Here is a 19,969-nt window from a genome sequence, read left to right as displayed (position 1 = left end):
GTAGTTGATATGGGAGGCCACATATGAAGTAGCCATCTAATAAAAAAAATTTTTTTTGTTTGCACATTGTTTTTGGGTCATTGCGGTGGCATGTTTTGCCGCATAACAGGGAATGTTTTTTGAGAATGAGCACTATCTTTACTGCAGGAAACTAGGAAAAATGTGACAGCAATTTGTAGCTCCTTTAACTCAAGAGACGTCACCATGAATTGCAGTGTAGCTAGGGCCTATAAAACAGTTGTGCTAATATCCCTACAGCTCCTGCTTTCTCCGTAGCGCAGGGACAGCAGTGCAACTCTTTCTGTGTCTTGGTGGCACTGCCATAATCAGGCAGCAAGGTGGTAGGAGAGATGGTAAGAGAAAAGGTGAGAGGGGATAAGAGAAAAGAAGATGAGGCTATAGAAGTGTGTGTGTGATTGTGAAGGAGAGCGACTGTGACTGTGTATGTGTGTGTGTTTGAGAATATGTGAGGGAGACTTTGAATGAGGCTGTATGTGACCAGGGTGTGACCGTGTATGTGTAAGAGAAAGAATAGGGAACAATAAAATTGAAAGGCAAGGTGAAAAATGACAGAAAGCAAAGACACAAAAACCTTGCAGATATATGGAAAAGACAGATAAATAGGAAGAAAAAGCAGAGGAGGAAAGCTGCCTCAGTAGTATGGAAAGAAATAAACCTTTTTTTTCAGTTTATTGAATTTTAAATTATATATCTAAGAAAACCTTGTTGAGAACAATCTTGAAGAGACAAAAATAACCACAATACTAGAACAAGGAAAGGAAGAAAGAGGAAAAACTATTTTCCCCAATATTCTGTTATTCCACCAATATTCCAGGCAACCAAGTGATCACATGCAACAACTTCGCAAACTTCTTCCGGGACAAAATACTGAACCTTATCACAAAAAGCCCAACCACTGATGAAGAGACTGCAACCACTCCAAGCAAACCTGATACCAGATGGTCACATTTCGAGAGCATAGCCTCCACTGAAGTTGAAACCATCATCCGAAAAATGAACCCTGCATCACACCCAATTGACACCCTCCCAATAAAAACACTTAAACTAGTCTCCAACATCATCACCAGGCCAATCGCCGACATAATCAATCTTTCTCTAAATGAGGGCATCTTCCCAGACAAACTCAAATGTGCTGTTATTAAATCAACACTCAAAAAACCCCAACTCGATCAATCCAACATCGCCAACTTCAGACCCATATCCAGCTTCCCCTTCATAGCCAAAACACTGGAAAAAATCATCAATCAACAACTCTCAGACCATCTAGAAAACCACAAAATACTTTTCCCAGCTCAACACAGATTCAGGAGCACCTCAGCACAAAAACCTTTCTACTATCTCTCTCAGACACAGTCCTCAAAGGCCTAGACAACAGCCAAAGATATATCGTCATACTCCTTGATATATAGGCAGCCTTTGAATCCATCAACCATAAAATCCTCCTTAACAGACTAAGAGAAATTGGACTATACGACATCACCATCAGCAGGTTCACATCATACCTATCCAACAGATCATACATAGTCAAAACCAACAACATAAAATCCAAACAAATACCCCTTCCACATGGTGTCCCACAAGGATCCTCATTATCATCCACCCTCTTCAATATCTACTTCCTACCTCTATGCAAACTCCTATCTCGACTTGTATCATACTACATATATGCCGATGATGTCCAAATTCTCCTTCCAATAAGAGACACCTTGGCTAGTACCCTAAAAAGCTGGGGCACCCACCTCAAAGCAATCCAACAACTACTAACACAAATGGCCCTCACCCTCAACCACAACAAAACCGAGATACTCTATATATCCAACAAAACCTCACCCATACCTGACCCCCAATTCAATAACTGCATAATAAACAATGAAATGGCAGATGAAATTTAATGTGGATAAGTGCAAGGTGATGCATATAGGGAAAAATAATCCATGCTATAGTTACACAATCGGGCCGATACAGTAAAAGTCACGGGAGAGCGGGCGAACGCTATACTGGAGTCTTCAGGTACAATGGATGATTTTAATGATAGGTTACAAATTTGTACTAATAGGTCTGAAATTTCATTTTTGAGTTCCTTCAGAACTCTGGGGTGTATAACATCTGGTCCAGGTGATTTACTACTCTTCAGTTTATCAATCAGGCCTTCCACATCTTCTAGGTTCACCATGATTTGGTTCAGTCCATCTGAATCATTACCCATGAAAACCTTCTCCAATACGGGTACCTCCCTAACATCCTCTTCATTAAACACCGAAGCAAAGAAATCATTTAATCTTTCCTCGATGGCCTTATCTTTTCTAAGTGCCCCTTTAACCCCTCGATCATCTAACAGTCCAACTGACTCCCTCACAGGCTTTCTGCTTCGGATATATTTTTAAAAAGTTTTTACTGTGAGTTTTTGCCTCTACGGCCAACTTCTTTTCAAAATCTCTCTTAGCCTGTCTTATCAATGTCTTACATTTAACTTGCCAACGCTTATGCATTATCCTATTTTCTTCTGTTGGATCCTTCTTCCGATTTTTGAATGAAGATCTTTTGGCTAAAATAGCTTCTTTCACCTCCCCTTTTAACCATGCCGGTAATCATTTTGCCCTCTTTCCACCTTTTTTAATGTGTGGAATACATCTGGACTGTGCTTCTAGGATGGTATTTTTTAACAATGACCATGCCTCTAGTACATGTTTTACCTTTGTAGCTGTTCCTTTCAGTTTTTTTCTAACAATTTTTCTCATTTTATCAAAGTTTCCCTTTTGAAAGTTTAGCATGAGAGCTGTGGATTTGCTTACTGTCTCCCTTCCAGTCATTAATTCAAATTTGATCATATTATGATCACTATTGGCAAGCAGTCCCACCACCGATACCTCTCTCACCAAATCCTGTGCTCCACTGAGAATTAGATCTAAAATTGCTCCCTCTCTTGTCAGTTCCTGAACCAATTGCTCCATAAAAATGTCATTTATTCCATCCAGGAACTTTATATTTCTAGCATTATACAATAAGAAAATGGAGTGGATGAATGTCGCACTTCACTTCCAAAACCCACAAAGGAATGTACGCTCCACAAACACTGGTCTTCTCACAACCCCCTCCCCAAAACTAACCCACCACAACTCAACCAGAGAATGTGCTTTCTCTATAGCCAGACCCCCAATATGGAACACCCTCCCCACCGATCTAAGACTCGAACCAATGTCACAAACTTTCAAAAAGAAACTAAAAACATGGCTCTTCCAAAAAGCCTTCACAACATCTTGAGGACAATCATCACTCAACTCACTCACACCCTCTCCTTCCCCCACCCATCCTATCCTCCCCCCCTCTTCACTCACCCACCAAACCCTTCACTCCACTCACCATCCCATTTCATCCATGCAATGCCCAATTCCCAATTCTCCACTATCCATCCCACACACTCCTACACTGATCCTCCACATACATAAAAAAAACATAAGAGAAACCCCCCCTCCCAAAGTTATTCTTTATCTGCTTTATTTGCTTGTTAAATTTTCTTTATTTTCCTTATCTCCCTGTTAAATTTATCTCCCCCTGTTTTGCTCTCCCAGTTACCATACCCTGCTGCAATGTAATTTTCTCAACTTGTTCTATGTAAACCGATGTGATAACATGCGTTGAATGTTGGTATATAAAAACTAACAAACAAATAAATTAAATAAATAAATAAATAGGAGAGGATGTCAAGCACAATATAGAAATATTTTAATAATAATGAAGTAAAGCCCAGCGTAACCTTAAGCAACCTGAGCATGAACCATCAGTCTCTTGGAGAGGATGCCACCATAGGGGCAGTCGAATTGGAGAGGGAATCCTGGCCTGTCCTATCACTCAAAAGTTTTACAAGATAAGATTCATATAATATATATTTCACATATCTATATTTAATTACTCATTTGCATGGAAAATGTAACCAGAATAGTGCTTCCAATTGAAGAACTCAAGACTAAAAACCTTTTCGTCTTGGGTCATTTTAGCTATATCTGGAAACATTTGGACCTTTAGACCAAAAAAATCCCACAGATATTTTTTAAACATATCTATGATGTCACCACTCTTAATCTGGGGAAATGTATAAGTCTAATATTCCTCTTGTGAATCACATTTTCCAGCATTTCAACTTTATTCTGAAGAAATGTCTGCCCCTTAATCAGGGAACTAGATGATTCCTGTATAACATCCACTTTACATTCCAGTACCTCCAACCTGTTTCTATTGAAAACCATCTCTCTCTTAAGGTTCTGGTTAACTTTGTCAGCCTCCTGTTGTTGAGCCAAAACTTGCTCTGATTGTAGGCACAGTGCAGTGATATTCTGCAGTGTCTAAAGTAATGACTTGAGAACAAAACTGGGTACTATAGGCTGATATTAGCTGTACCTAAGAATCCCATAGATGTTTAATTCAAGGCAGCTGAATTCCTCACTGCCTCAGTAGGACCCCATCCTCAACAATTACACCAGTGCAGCCCCTCTCCAATTCCACAACACTCCTCAGTCTTCCAGTGTTTTCTGAAGCCTCTCCCCACTGACTAGAGGAGAAATATTTGTCACAGCCAATGATGTTATCAAGGGGAGCCAGCTGCGGAGGAGATTCACGGAGCTCCAGGATTACAAATATCTATGCATCTAGAGAACCTGACAGCATAGCTTCCCCTGCCGGGGGATTTATCGAAGCATCTCCTGAGCTCTTCAAAGATGCCGCCATTTCGGATCTCACAGCAAAAGAGTTGATCAGGCCCACCAGAGCTTGCTGAGAAGAGGCAAAGGGTAGATCCAAGCTTTCCCATTACACTTCCCCAGAGCTGTTATAAGAGGCAAAAAAAAAAAAAAGAAGAAGAAAGAAAGTACCCAGACACACTAGCAGTCAGCTACAGTCAGCCATCTTGACATATCCCTGGAGAGAAATACACCTGAATACAACAAAGATTTGAAAAATGTTATTTTCATTTTAATTAACATATCAATAAAACACGTCCTCAGTCTTCAGAAGCATCTAAAATTCAATTAACATACAGCTTTAATCCAAACTAAACAAAAATTCACCATAATATAGTGCACCTACCAGGGAAAGCGATGTTTTGAGTTTTTTTACTAAAAGATTAAAAGAAGGATTCTCACCTCAAATTTTCTGGAGTTTGTCCACAGAGCAGCACCAATTACTGAAAAGGAGTGGGCTGAAGGTGCATTGTGCCTATCTTTTTATCTTTATTTTTTTTATTGTTGTCCAGTTTGTATGGCTTTCTTTAAACTTTATTTCTGTTCCTTATCCGTTTGTTATACATTATACACCGTTGTGATCTGGCGATTCTCATTTGGAATGACGGTATATAAAAACCGAAATAAATAAATAAATAACATCTTTTTACGTTTTGAATTTGCAAGAGTGCACCCCTGCTAAATCTTAATGCGAGGGAGTGTACCATTCAAGTTTCTCTCCCAAGTACCCTGGGCCTTTATCTCTCAAACACTGAAAGACCAGGCACAGAATCCTAACATATACAAGGGTAAATTAATAGGTAGCCAGTGAAGGGAATGTAACGGAGGAGCTGCCACTATTCATCTTGAACAACCAAAAATGAACCTGGCTGCAGTATATTTTTGCTGTCTGCACGTGAATCTAAGAGAGGCCCACGTATAGGCTGTTACAGTAGTCGAGATGACACTATTATTGACTGAACCATTGATCGTGAAAGTTGTCTTTCTAGAAAAGGACGAAATGGCCTTTAGCATAGCTTTAGAAAAGACGGTGGCCTTTAGCTTAGTGAAAGAACCTCGAACTACTTATTTATTTTATTTATTTATTTAGCATTTTTCTATACCGAACTTCATGGTTAAATACCATATCAGATCGGTTTACATCGAACGGGGGATAGAGAACTTGTAACAAAAACGGAACAGTAAATTATAATCAGAAGGAGAGCAAAAAGTTACATTAAACAAGGACTATAAACTTGGAGGCTTTACAGCTTGGAAGTAAATAGAATAAAAGGCCCGAGAAGGGCAATAACTTACACACAAAAAGTCATAATGAGCTCGGTTCGGGCAGGATAGATTAAAACTTGAAAAGTTTGTGTTTCCAAAGTGCTTTGGTAGCTAATCTTATGTGTTGTGTTACTGCTGTAGACCTCACAATCCACGAGTTAGTCACGGTTCTTGAAACGTGTATTTATTTCTTCCATTTATAAATCACCCCATCCCAAAGTCTCAAGGCAATGTACAGTTATCCAAAACAAAGGGGAAAAAACCCTCACCAAGTTTATCTGTGCTAGCACAAAAAATAAAACAGTCATAAAATTGTACATAAACATTGACAAAAGCCTCCAGGTTGATAAAAGCTGTTTTCTCCTTTTTTTTCTCTCACTAGGATCTCAGCTCCTTTGCTATGCCATTCTTGGATGGAGACTTGGAGAGCTCTGACAAAAATGCCTTCCAGAAGGTAAGAAAATGAGGAAACTTCACATGGGGAGAAAATGACCCTGCTGAGCTTTGTTCTGCTCGATTGCTGGTAAATGCTGCTATCCTCCAGGATAGCAGCATATCCTCCAGGATAGCAGCATTCAGGATGGACTGCGATTGCCCATCCTCCATTTCTGCTGGCTTTAAGTACACTGATGGTTTTTAGCTTGGGTCCTCGCGTCCTATAGTCAGGGCTGGTGTGCAGTGGAAACCAAACATAGGCAAAGGCAGAGTTCTAGCCAAGGCATTCTTTTGGGAAGTCTTAGTGAAAATCTGCTGGCTGCCAGCTTTATTTACAGGTAGTCGGAATGCAGTCAGTCCCGAAGTCTTTTGCTTTTGCTTCCTTTTGATGACTTTTTACTGTGTGCACCCATTTTGGTCGGTTGCGGACTATTTGCTATTTAGGCACCGCTGCTGAAGAATGTGGCATGTGGTGCTGACATTTGTTTTGTATTGGTTTTCAGGGTAATGTGTTTTTTTAAATCAAATATTGGCAATTCTCTAGCTCATAGGCTCATTGTGGATAGCCTGAAAACCAGACCACGAGGGCTGAAGTTCAGATCTGTTGAAGTACATGAACGTGCTGTAAGAGGTCAGTGATAGAGTAACATCAGCTTCCTGACCTGTTTCCCTTGTTAGTGTAAGTGGAAGGATGTTAAAATTCTTGTCTTGAGAACTCACAACCCATTAGGAATAACTCTGGACAAGCAAAAGACCCAGATTTGATCCCTAGGCTGGGGAAGCTGCAGAAGCATCATTCATAGTCTCTGGGGGCAGGGAGTCCCATTGTCCAATAGTGATTGCTAGAGGTCAGATTTACCGCCCATGAGTGCAGGGCTCCAGAAGGAGCTCTGGTGTGTGGCCCCCCCCTGTTGCTGCAATCACTGGTCTCGCTCAGTTTGGAGGGGATTTATGTAACCGTTTGTTCAGGGGGTCAATTCCTGATGGTCTTGGAATTCCTTAAAGTATAGTCAAGCAAATGGTGTGTAATGGACCATGGATGAAAGCACTCAAAAGGAAGGGTGAACATGTTCTTTCTGTGGCAGCTCTGATTGGTTAGTGGAGATCTGAATAGACTGTAGACAGTTCCAGCAGCTGTGGTTCCAGCTGTTGGCTTATATACAGGCAGAGTATTAGCACACTGCTCCACAGGCACAATGTGAGCGTACACCAGTTTTAATGACCTGTGCTGAGCGTAGTGGGCTCCACGTCAGTATTCCATTTTACAGTTCATAGATTTCTGAAATCCCTCTTCCTTGAATCCTTTTCTTCCAGCATGGATTTATCTTGGAGCTTTAGGATCACGGATGTCCCATCGCAGTACATCTCCGTAGGCTAGAAACAGGATCATATGTCAAATCCTAATAAAGCTGATGTGCTGCTGGGGGACCCAAAGGGCATGAGTTCTGTATCTGTGCAAATACTGCAGCGGCTCAGATTAGTATTTGTACAGCTGAGGCCCCGACAATGGTTCTAGCAAAAAAAAAGAAAACCTTCTCTGGGACACAGAAGTCATTCCCCCGGGCAGAGAGATCCTTTGCACTGTATGATTCAGCAAGGGACTGTGGAGATGAGCAGCATCTCCGTCCAGCTGCCCAAGACTTCCTCTGGGGAGACGCCTCTGCCCGGCCTCTTGAAGCTTGTTTATTCTCAGAATGTGTCTGTCCATTTGTATCAGATTCACTCACTGACCAGCCATCCCTTAAGGAAAGGGAAAAAATGAACTGAATTAGCACCCACGAGTTAAAAACCTGCAATCAGAAATTGTTAAAATTCTCTTGTATTTTATCAATCGAATTATGCCTGTAAATTATTGTGCAATACAGATTATTTTTTTCTCAGCATCGTGTTAATGCTGAGAGAATGCATGCTTATTTTGTTGGATTTTCACTATTATGCATATCAAACACTCTAGTGTTTCACCATTTAGTATGAAGTTCTTGGGAGGGGGGGAGGGAGGGGGTAAACTTAGGAGCATGGGATAAGAACATGAGACAATGAAAAGACCAGAGATCACCTGGAATTTCAGAGCTTAATTATGTGTTGAGTAAAAAAATATTTTCTCTTATTAGTTTTAAATGTATTACCTGGTAACGTCATTGTGTCTCCCCTGGTCTTTGTTCTTTTTGAAAGAGTAAACAACCGATTAACATTTATTCGTTCCATTCCACTCATTATTTTATAGACCTCTATCACATCTCCTCTCAGCTGTTTCTTCTCCAAGCTGAAGAGTCCTAATCTCTTTGGCCTTTCCTCATAGGGGAATTGTTCCATCCCCTTTATCATCTTGGTCATCCTTCTCTGTTTCTAATTCTGCTATATCTTTCTTGTGATGTGGTGGCATTTTATTTTCTAAGAAGGTTAGTCCCATGGGTAGAGAGGAGCGTATGCCTTTGACTTGGCTGGATGTCCTCAGCTTCACCCTAAGATATCTAGCTTTCATCACTGGTGACAGAGGTGAGGTGGGGGCTATTGCTTAAGTAAAACACAAGATGATAACTCCTTTTTTTGAAATATTGACAAGATCTCATCACAGTACTACTTTTTATGAAAACTGTGTTATGAGAGAGGGCTCACAAACCTCTGGAATTTGTTGGCAGAGGATGTGGTAAAAGTTGTTAGTGTAGCTGGGTTTAAAAAAGGTTTGGACAAGTTTCAGTAGGAAAAGAACATAAATCATTATTAAGGTGGATTTAGTAAAACCCATTGCTTACCCTGGGATAAGCAGCATTGGAAACTATCAACCTTCTGAGATCCTGAGCGATACTTGTGACCTGAATTGGCCACTGTTGGAAACAGGATACTGGGCTCGATGGCCCTTTGATCCAACCCAGTATGGCAAATCTTACATTCTTATATGGATTTAGAACTCAGTCGTGGCACACACTGTAACTTATTGATGTGAGCTATATGAACTGATCAGTAAGGTTTGTGTAGCTTTCTCTTAGTAAATAGTTTGTGTATGGCCATGTGAGCATTTTTTTAATTGGATCAAAACAGAAGGGGTGGCCAACTCCGGTTCTCAAGAGTCATAAATAGGCCTAGTTTTCAGGATACCTATAATGAATATGCATAAGATAGATTTGCATGCACTGCCTCCATTGTATGCAAACACATATCTCATGCATATTCATTATGGGTATCCTGCAAACCAGGCCTATTTGTGACTTGAGATCCAGAATTGGCCATCCTTTGTGTGGTGGACCTCCCATAGTGGCTGTGATAGCTCACTGGGCATTTTCTTCAGAGGTAAGCTGCAGACTCTTCCTGTTGCAGGAATGGCAAGTCATACTGAAGTGATGTTTTCTACTTGAGTGACTTTTCTTTACATGGTGGTCCCTATTCAGTGCCACTTAGCCAGATAAGTTCGGACTTATCCAGTTAAGTGGCGCTGTTTAATTATTTGACTGCATTCAGCACCCACTACTAAGACGGATAACTATTTATCTGGATAAAATAGCAAGATTAGGGCTTTCCAGGGCAGAGCTACTTACTGCATTTGGCTAAGTTAGCCAGAGAAATTAGACCTTTTATAGAGCAGGTCTAAAGGTAGCCGGCTAACTGTTAGATAACTGGGCATATTCAGAAGTGCAGCTGAGCTGCTAAATATCCCAGCCAAGTTAGCCAGATATGTTTATCTTTCTAACTTGCTTAGCCAGAGTACAGCAGAATATGGATTTCAATGTTTTTTAACAGGTAGGCTTTAAGCTTTACATATTGCACTACCTCCAATTGGCATTATTTCAATTATAGCACGACTGGATGTATGCAGGGCTGGAGAATAGTGATAAGTATTCAGATACAAGAAATTCTTACTCCAAAGAGTTTACAGTCTAGGAGGGTAATAATCAAAGTCATTTCTGCAGGGAAAACGATGGAAGGTGCACGGAGAGAGTTCTTTCCCAGGATAGTGAAGAGAAAGGAACTTTTAGAGTTTTTCTTTAGTCAGAAGAGACAGAAAAGTGATGCAGTTATTCAGCAGTAACAGAGACATCAAAAGCTGTCAAGTGGATTGAAGTATCGGACATTCGGTTGGATAAAGATTTATGGCAGTTCTGCCAGAGTTTAAAAACAGTTGTATTTGGCAAACCGCATGAAGCTGCTTATAACTGGATGGACGGTGAGATGGGGTGTTAGTATGGGTGTGCGGTACACCCCCTCTTTCTCACTCACATCCCCCCATGCACTCTGGATCCCTTTCCACTTCCTTCCCTTTTCTCATTCCTTTCCCCAACTCTTTCTCCCCTTTCTTGCAATATGCCAGATTACTGGTACGAGCAAACCAACTCCCTCTGGAGTTGGATCCCTCTTGGATCCAGTTAGAAGCACTCAGCTTTGATGTCTGGGTTAATAGTGAGGATTTCTCCACTCTGCGCATCCAAGACCTATATCCTTTCGCGACAATATCCATGTTCCCTCCCCACAGCACAGTTGGGCGCGCCAAGAATTACCATCCGTGCCTGGCTTTTGCTGGCCTCCCTGTAGAACCCGCAGCTCAGTACCGCAGCTCAGTACTGCCACTGCCTTCCTCAGTGTGGCTTGTAATGTCCTCTGCTGCGGCTGAAAACTCCTAATGGCTGTGCTGCAGCTTCTCTCCCCTGTCTTCATCCCAAGTGGCTCAGCCTTCACAAGCAGCACTAACACCAGCAGTGCATAAAACAGCCAGTCAGTGATGGCCTTGCACTGGCATGCCACATCCGTGCCTCTCTGACTTGCACGGGCTCGTCTCACTTTAATTAGTTGAGTTGGTGGTAGCAGTGGAATGCTCTCCCACTACCGCCACTGCAGACCAGATCAAGCCTCTTCTGTTGCTGCTGTGTTCTAAACATCAAAATCACAGAACATATAGAAAGACATGGTTTAATGGAACAAAGTCAGCATGGCTTTACCCAGGGCAAGTCTTGCCTCACAAATCTGCTTCACTTTTTTTGAAGGAGTTAATAAACGTGTGGATAAAGGTGAACCGGTAGATGTAGTATACTTGGATTTTCAGAAGGCGTTTGACAAAGTTCCTCATGAGAGGCTTCTAGGAAAAGTAAAAAGTCATGGGATAGGTGGCGATGTCCTTTCGTGGATTGCAAACTGGCTAAAAGACAGGAAACAGAGAGTAGGATTAAATGGACAATTTTCTCAGTGGAAGGGAGTGGACAGTGGAGTGCCTCAGGGATCTGTATTGGGACCCTTACTTTTCAATATATTTATAAATGATCTGGAAAGAAATACAACGAGTGAGATAATCAAATTTGCAGATGACACAAAATTGTTCAGAGTAGTTAAATCACAACCAATTGTGATAAATTTCAGGAAGACCTTGTGAGACTGGAAAATTGGGCATCCAAATGGCAGATGAAATTTAATGTGGATAAGTGCAAGGTGATGCATATAGGGAAAAATAACCCATGCTATAATTACACAATGTTGGGTTCCATATTAGGTGCTACAACCCAAGAAAGAGATCTAGGCGTCATAGTGGATAACACATTGAAATCGTCGGTTCAGTGTGGCTGTGGCAGTCAAAAAAGCAAACAAAATGTTGGGAATTATTAGAAAGGGAATGGTGAATAAAACGGAAAATGTCATAATGCTTCTGTATCGCTTCATGGTGAGACCCCACCTTGAACACTGTGTACAATTCTGGTCGCCGCATCTCAAAAAAGATATAATTGCGATGGAGAAGGTACAGAGAAGGGCTACCAAAATGATAAGGGGAATGGAATAGCTCCCCTATGAGGAAAGACTAAAGAGATTAGGACTTTTTAGCTTGGAGAAGAGACGGCTGAGGGGGGATATGATAGAGATGTTTAAAATTATGAGAGGTCTAGAACGGGTAGATGTGAATCGGTTATTTACTCTTTCAGATAATAGAAAGACTAGGGGGCACTCCATGAAGTTAGCATGGGGCACATTTAAAACTAATCTGAGAAAGTTCTTTTTTACTCAACGCACAATTAAACTCTGGAATTTGTTTGCCAGAGGATGTGGTTAGTGCAGTTAGTATAGCTGTGTTTAAAAAAGGATTGGATAAGTTCTTGGAGGAGAAGTCCATTACCTGCTATTAAGTTCACTTAGAGAATAGCCACTGCCATTAGCAATGGTAACATGGAATATACTTAGTTTTTGGGTACTTGCAAGGTTCTTATGGCCTGGATTGGCCACTGTTGGAAACAGGATGCTGGGCTTGATGGACCCTTGGTCTGACCCAGTATGGCATGTTCTTTTGTTCTTATGTTCTTATGTGGACCGGATCCAACTACCTTCTGCTGTTGCTGTGAGGGGCCAGATGAAATGCAGCCAAGGGCCACATGTGGCCCTCGGACCATAGTTTGGGGATCCCTGACCTATAATTTTATTTCACAAAACAGTCTATTTAAATCAACACACAACAAAGAAGAAGAAAGGGGAAGATTCACCCAGGCCAACACCCAACAGTGGTTATTTTGGAGCAGTGCTCCTGCTTCAGGGGTAACAAAATCTGTCAGTGCTTTCCTTTAAATATGAATGTATAAGGTCTTTGCAAGAGACTTGAATGAAGAGCATATACGGTATTAGGCACATGGTGGCTGCATACAGACAAATGGTTGAATTAGCACAGGCCTGAAACATGCGAGCAGTTGCACCAATCATCACAGCTAAGATTGAAGCTTTGATGTTTAATGCTACGAATCATAAGTTTTAAACTTGTGTAACCCTATACACAGGGAATAGTTTAAGATTCACAAGTCACATGTCCAGCCACAATCCACTCCCTTCAAGCCCCTTGGGGGGAGGAAGGATCTCTTCCACGGCCCAAGGTGAAAAGTGTGTCAATCACAAGTGCATTTAAAAGAATCAGAAGGACACTTGATTCGTGTCCCAGCATTAAATCTTTACTGAAGCATTTGTGCAATAAAATGAATCGGACACAAAATACACGTTTCGGGTGGGTAATAAATCCAAATAGATAAAAAAAATAAACAAAACAAGCAAACAAACTTTTTTTCTTTGATAAATCCACAATCCAGAAATAAATACTTGAATCAACAACTGTGTGGTCCCTCCTTTCTTTTACAGGGGTCCTTCTTATTCCTTTCTGAAATTTAGAGCTTCCAACAGCTATTCCAGCTGGAATTTAGGGACTGTCATCCAATCAAGAGTTTCTCATAAGTGCTACCTGAATAATGCTGTAGCTCAGGTTGGATCCTTCTCTTTAGTTCCTTCCTCTGTTTCTCTCCTTTACTTCTCCTCTGTATACTTAATTGGTCTTTCTTGTGGTTAAACACTCCTCTCTTTTCTCCTTCACATTTTCAAATGTGGAATTCCTGTTATGCTCCGGCTTGTGGACCCTTGGCCGACAAGAAGATGGTATACCTTTTGGAAGGTCCGTAGGCTCTCTTGTCGGGTGGCAAAGCGGGACCAGCTGACCCTTGGCACTGGAGGCTGAGGCGAATATGGAGGCAACGAAGAGACAAAATGAGGCGCTGAGTCTTCACCACTGGTGGTCTGTGGTCCCCCCGGGAGGAGCCCGTAGGGACCCGACCGCTGGGACTTAGGTGGACCTAGGGAGGTCAGAGCAACGGTGCAAAGGCCAACTGGAGCTTCGCCCTGGAAGCCCGCAGTCCCCCCAGGAGGAGCCCGTAGAGACCCGGGCCGCTGGGACTTAGGTGGGCCCTTGGAGACGAAGTCTTGGGGGAGTCCTAGGTCGAGTGCCAAAGGGTCATCGCTCACCAGTCCGAAGTCGTACACCAGAGAATCGCCGCTTGCCAATCCGAAGTCAGGAACCAGAGAATCACCATAAGCCGATCCGAAGTCAAGAACCAGAGAATCACCGTAAGCCAATCCGAAGTCAGGAACCAGGAACACCAAGACGTAACAGGAGCAAGCAGCAGGAACTCACCGAGGCAAGCAGACTCAAACAACACTCGCAAGAGACGTTGCCAAGTCAAGGAATGAGCAGAGGAAGCCTCCCTATATACTTCCTCTGCTCTGGATCATTGGAAGCAGGTGAGTCTAGTTAAAGGGACCAGGTCCCTTTAAATGCAAATGAGTTGACGGTGGCCATCTTGGATCCCATGGCGGCGGCCATCTTGGATCTCCCCGGTGGAGGAGAGACGCCGCTGGGGGAAGCAAGACGGCTTCCCCTGCAGCGGGCAGCATGGGCCCGAGTCGGAGCCCTCCCCTGGGGCTTTCATGGCGCTGAGAATCAGGTAGGGGGACGTGGTCATGGGGCGCCACGGCCACGGAGCACAACAGTACCCCCCTCTTTAGGGCGTCTCCCTGGAGGCCTGGGTTTGGACGGGTGGTCTCAGTGGAACTGGTCCAATAGACTCCGTTCCAGGATGTTAGCCAGAGGCTCCCAGGAGTTCTCCTCGGGGCCGAAGCCCTCCCACTCTAACAGGTATTCCCACTTCTTTCGATGCTTCCTCACATCTAGTACCTCCCGGACCTGATAGGTGAGGTCATCTTCGGAGGCGACGGGTTGGGGAGTAGGAGGCGTGCTGGAGGGCCATGACAATACCAGAGGTTTCAGGAGAGAGACATGAAAGGTATTATGTATCTTAAGAGACGGAGGGAGACGAAGCTGGTAAGAGACTGCACCCACCTGCCGGATGATGGGGAATGGCCCGATGAATCGCGGAGCCAGTCGTGAAGATGGCAGCTTCAAGCGGATAAATTGTGTACTTAGCCAAACCTTTTGGCCTGGGCGGAGAGGCGGGTACGGTCTTCTACGCTGATCCGCGTACTTCTTAGCTGCCTGGCCGGCCTTGACCAGGGCGCGCTGCGTGGATATCCATAGCTGGTGCAGTTCTTCAGCCGAGAGCTGGGCTGCGGGAGACGGTACCGTAGTAGGGACAGGCATAGGCGGTCGTGGCTGTCTCCCATAAACAATCTGAAACGGGGAGGACCCTGTAGCCACGGAGACGTGGGAATTCAGAGCGAATTCGGCCCATGGTAGCAGACTAGCCCAGTCATCCTGTTTTTCGTTCACATATAACCGAAGGAATTACTTCAAGGTCTGGTTGGTTCTCTCTGCGAGACCGTTAGTTTGTGGATGGTAGCCGGATGTATAATCTAGCGTGACGTCGAACTTCTGGCAGAGAGCCCTCCAGAATTTGGCCGTAAATTGAGGCCCTCAATCAGACAAGATGCCTTTAGGTAGGCCGTGAAGCCTGAAGATGTGCTGGACGAACAGTTGGGCCAGCTGGGGTGCTGATGGCAATCCTGGCAAGGGTACGAAGTGCGCCATCTTGCTAAAACGATTGACTACCACCCAAATTACCGTGTTGCCACTGGATAGTGGCAAGTCCACCACGAAGTCCGTCGCCACGTAGCTCCACGGTTCAGAAGGCGCGGGTAATGGTTGAAGTAAGCCTGGGGTGGACCCGAAGATTCTCTTGTGGCGGGCACAGGTCTGGCAGGACTCCACATAGGCCCGGACATCCTTATTTACCTTTGGCCACCAGTAATATCGGCGCAGAGTCTGCAATGTGCGGGATTGCCCTGGGTGGCCGGAGCAGCGGGAATCGTGAGCCCATGCCAGCACTTGTTTCCGTAAGCGTGGCGGAACCAGAGTTTTCCCAGGCGGAATGATTGAGGAGCCGACAGGAGGATGCGGGATGGCTCAATAATGTACTGAGGTTCCTCAGAACCTTCTGTCGAATCAAATACTCGAGGTAGAGCATCAGCCTTGATGTTCTTCCCAGCCGGTCGGTACCGGAGAATGAAATTAAAATGGGTGAAGAACAGGGCCCACCGGGCTTGTCAAGGGTTGAGCCGTTGCGCCCGGTGCAAGTATTCTAAGTTCTTATGGTCCGTGAAGAACGTAAACTGGTGCGGTGCCCCTTCCAGCCATGGGCGCCATTTTTCCAAGGCCACCTTGATGGCCAAGAGTTCCTTGTCGCCGATGGCATAATTCCACTCGGCAGGCGAGAACTGGCGGGAGAGGAAGGCACACGGATGTAGCTTATGGCCCTCGGAGGCCTGACTCAGGACGGCCCCTACTCCCTCTGAGGATGCGTCCACCTCTATAAAGAAGGGTCTTTGCGGATCCGGGTGCCGAAGGCATGGTTGATGCGTGAATTCCTCCTTGAGATGACGAAAGGCGGCTTCTGCTGCTGGAGGCCATTTTTTGGGGTCCGCGCCTTTCCGGGTCAGAGCTGTCATCGGGGCAACAATTGACGCATAGTGAGGAATGAAAGAGCGGTAATAGTTGGCAAAGCCTAGAAATCTTTGGAGTGCCTTGAGCCCGGACGGCTGTGGCCATTCCCGAATAGCACTTAGCTTTTGTGGATCCATGCGGAATCCCTGACTGGAGACTATATATCCCAGGAAGGGAAGAGACTCCTGCTCAAACTGGCACTTTTTGAGCTTTGCATACAGCTTATGTTCTCTGAGGCGTTGTAACACTTGAACAACGTGCTGCTGGTGAGCGGCCAAGGTATCGGAAAAAATCAGGATATCGTCCAAATAAACTACCATGCATTGGTACAGGAGGTCGCAGAGTATCTCGTTCATAGTATTCTGAAATACTGCGGGGGCATTACGGAGCCCGTATGGCATCACCAAGTACTCATAGTGGCCGTCACGGGTATTGAAGGCCGTCTTCCATTCGTCGCCTTCCCTAATACGAATAAGGTTGTAGGCCCCTCGGAGATCCAGTTTGGAGAAGACCCTCGCACCTTGTAGCCGGTCGAATAGCTCAGAGATGAGAGGCAGGGGATAACGGTCTTTGATCGTTATGGCATTCAGGCCCCCTGCGGGGGGACTTTGACTTCCGAATGAAGCCCCTCTCCAGGTTCTCTCTAATATATTCATTCATAGCCTGCGTCTCTGCAGGAGAGAGGGCGTAGGTGCGTCCTCGAGGAGGCTCAGTGCCAGGGAGGAGATTTATGGCACAATCGAACGGACGATGAGGTGGAAGTACTTCCGCCTTCTGCTTAGAAAACACATCTGTGTATGAGGCATATGGAGCTGGCAGACCTGGGAGATTGATGGCGGCGATCGGGCAGGGCCCTGGAGCCATAGTTTGGAGGCAATTGCCGCGGCAATTCGGCCCCCAACGAGCCAGCTGCAAGGTCTTCCAATCGAACTGGGGCTCGTGCTCCTGGAGCCACGGGAGTCCTAGGACAATGGGATGGATAGAGTACTCCAGGACATAAAATGACACCTGTTCCTGATGCAGAACCCCGGCCCTCAGCTGGACAGGAATAGTGGCGTGCGTCACCCGTTCCGGGAGAGGCTTCCCTTGGATGGAGGAGATGACCAAGGGACGAGACAGCGGAACTTGAGAAATCTTTAAATGTTCAACCAGGCCTTTCATGATAAAATTCCCGCTGGCACCGGAATCCACCAAGGCCAGCGTGTGGAACTCTCCATCCGCCACAGTTAATGCCACTGGCAGGGTTAGTGGAGGTGCAGGAGTGGTACGGCCCAGGAAGAGACCTCCTTCAGGTCCTAGGCCCGAGAGTTTTCCGCACGGGTCGGGCAGGCAGCAATCCGATGACCCGCTGCACCGCAATAGAAACAGAGCCCCTTCCTCATTCGCCGTTGATGCTCTTGTGGAGAGACTTTCCCATGACCCAACTCCATGGGTTCGTCGGGTGGCGGCTGGGGGTTCTCTAACCTATCCTTGGGTGAGGGCGAATGTCGAGGACGTCTGGATGGAGTTGCAGCCTTGGATGTTGTCTGGGCCTCTTGGCGACGCTCCTGGTGGCGTCGGTCTATGCGACCAGCCAAATCGATCAAGGCATTCAAGGACCTCGGTATCTCACGTCCCGCAAGCTCATCCTTAATTCGGGGGCTCAGCCCCTGGTAGAAAATGGTGTGGAGGCAGTCTGAGTCCCAGGCGAACTCCGAGGAGAGGGCCCGAAAGTCGATGGCGTATTCCGCCAATGTCCTCAAGCCTTGACGCAACTGCAGTAGTCTCGGCCCTGCTGAAACTTCTTGAGCAGGATGCCCGAAGTTTATTTGGAACAACTCCCAAAACTCCCCGAGGTTCCTTAGAACGGGATTGTCCCGTTCCCACAGGGGGGAAGCCCATTCTAGGGCCTTTCCTCCTAGCAGAGCCAGGATAAAGGTTGTCTTGGTGGCGTCATCTGGGAAGAGAGTGGCCTGCAGGCGGAAGTGCATATTGCACTGGTTCATAAAACCCCTGCAGGCCCGAGGTTCCCCGGAGAACCGTGGCGGTGCTGGTATGCGAACTACCGGCCGACCCGCAGAAGCCATCGGTGGAGAAGGCAGCGTAAGGTTCATAGGCGCCAATGCGTCAAAACGCTGGTTCAGGCTCTGCACTGAGGAGACCAGGGCGTCCAGGGTTTTCTGCTGGTCCAGCAGGCGCTGGGCCATTCCCGGAATGGCTTGGCGGGCGGAAGCCTCTGCCGGGTCCATGGACTTGGCAATCTGTTATGCTCCGGCTTGTGGACCCTTGGCCGACAAGAGGAGCCTACGGACCTTTGGGAAGGTCCGTAGGCTCTCTTGTCGGGTGGCAAGGCAGAACAGGAGGCGGGACCAGCTGACCCTTGGCATTGGAGGCTGAGGCGAATACGGAGGCAACGAAGAGACAAGATGAGGCGCTGAGTCTTCACCACTGGTGGTCTGCGGTCCCCCCGGGAGGAGCCCGTAGGGACCCGACCGCTGGGACTTAGGTGGACCTAGGGAGGTCAGAGCAACGGTGCAAAGGCCAACTGGAGCTTCGCCCTGGAAGCCTGCAGTCCCCCCAGGAGGAGCCCGTAGGGACCCAGGCCACTGGGACTTAGGTGGGCCCTTGGAGACGAAGTCTTGGGGGAGTCCTAGGTCGAGTGCCAAAGGGTCGTCGCTCACCAGTCCGAAGTCGTGCACCAGAGAATCGCCGCTTGCCAATCCGAAGACAGGAACCAGAGAATCACCGTAAGCCGATCCGAAGTCAAGAACCAGAGAATCACCGTAAGCCAATCCGAAGTCAGGAACCAGGAACACCAAGACGTAACAGGAGCAAGCAGCAGGAACTCACCGAGGCAAGCAGACTCAAACAACACTCGCAAGAGACGTTGCCAAGTCAAGGAATGAGCAGAGGAAGCCTCCCTATATACTTTCTCTGCTCTGGATCATTGGAAGCAGGTGAGTCTAGTTAAAGAGACCAGGTCCCTTTAAATGCAAATGAGTTGACGGCGGCCATCTTGGATCCCATGGCGGCGGCCATCTTGGATCTCCCCGGTGGAGGAGAGAAGCCGCTGGGGGAAGCAGGACGGCTTCCCCTGCAGCGGGCAGCACAGGCCCGAGTCGGAGCCCTCCCCTGGGGCTTTCATGGTGCTGAGAGTCAAGTAGGGGGACGCGGTCGTGGGGCGCCACGGCCGCGGAGCACAACAATTCCAAACGGACATTTTCTCCTCCTTCTCTCATTGGTTTTCTGCGTCGTGGGCAATGAGTCCCTCAGTTGGAGATGCACCAACTTACAAAACTTCTGTTCCTCACTCCTCTCTAAGCAGTTGGCAGAAAGAGTGGATAAAAGTTTCCTCCCAAAG

The 19,969-nt window shown here is 45.9% G+C and overlaps 1 protein-coding gene across 6 annotated transcripts in view; it reads left to right on the top strand.

Moving 5' to 3' along the window:
- PRKAG2 (protein kinase AMP-activated non-catalytic subunit gamma 2) overlaps positions 1 to 19,969 on the top strand; it is a 751,594-nt gene that overhangs the window by 209,171 nt on the left and 522,454 nt on the right. For all 6 annotated transcript variants that reach the window (XM_029588430.1, XM_029588428.1, XM_029588429.1 and 3 more), the window contains one exon: positions 6,403 to 6,474. In XM_029588430.1, coding sequence (XP_029444290.1) covers positions 6,403 to 6,474 — 72 coding nt within the window. Of the gene's footprint in view, positions 1 to 6,402; positions 6,475 to 19,969 lie in introns of those variants that run through there.

Source organism: Rhinatrema bivittatum, chromosome 2, assembly GCF_901001135.1.
Source record: "Rhinatrema bivittatum chromosome 2, aRhiBiv1.1, whole genome shotgun sequence".
NCBI lineage: Eukaryota > Metazoa > Chordata > Amphibia > Gymnophiona > Rhinatrematidae > Rhinatrema > Rhinatrema bivittatum.
This window is presented reverse-complemented; position numbering and strand designations above follow the sequence as displayed.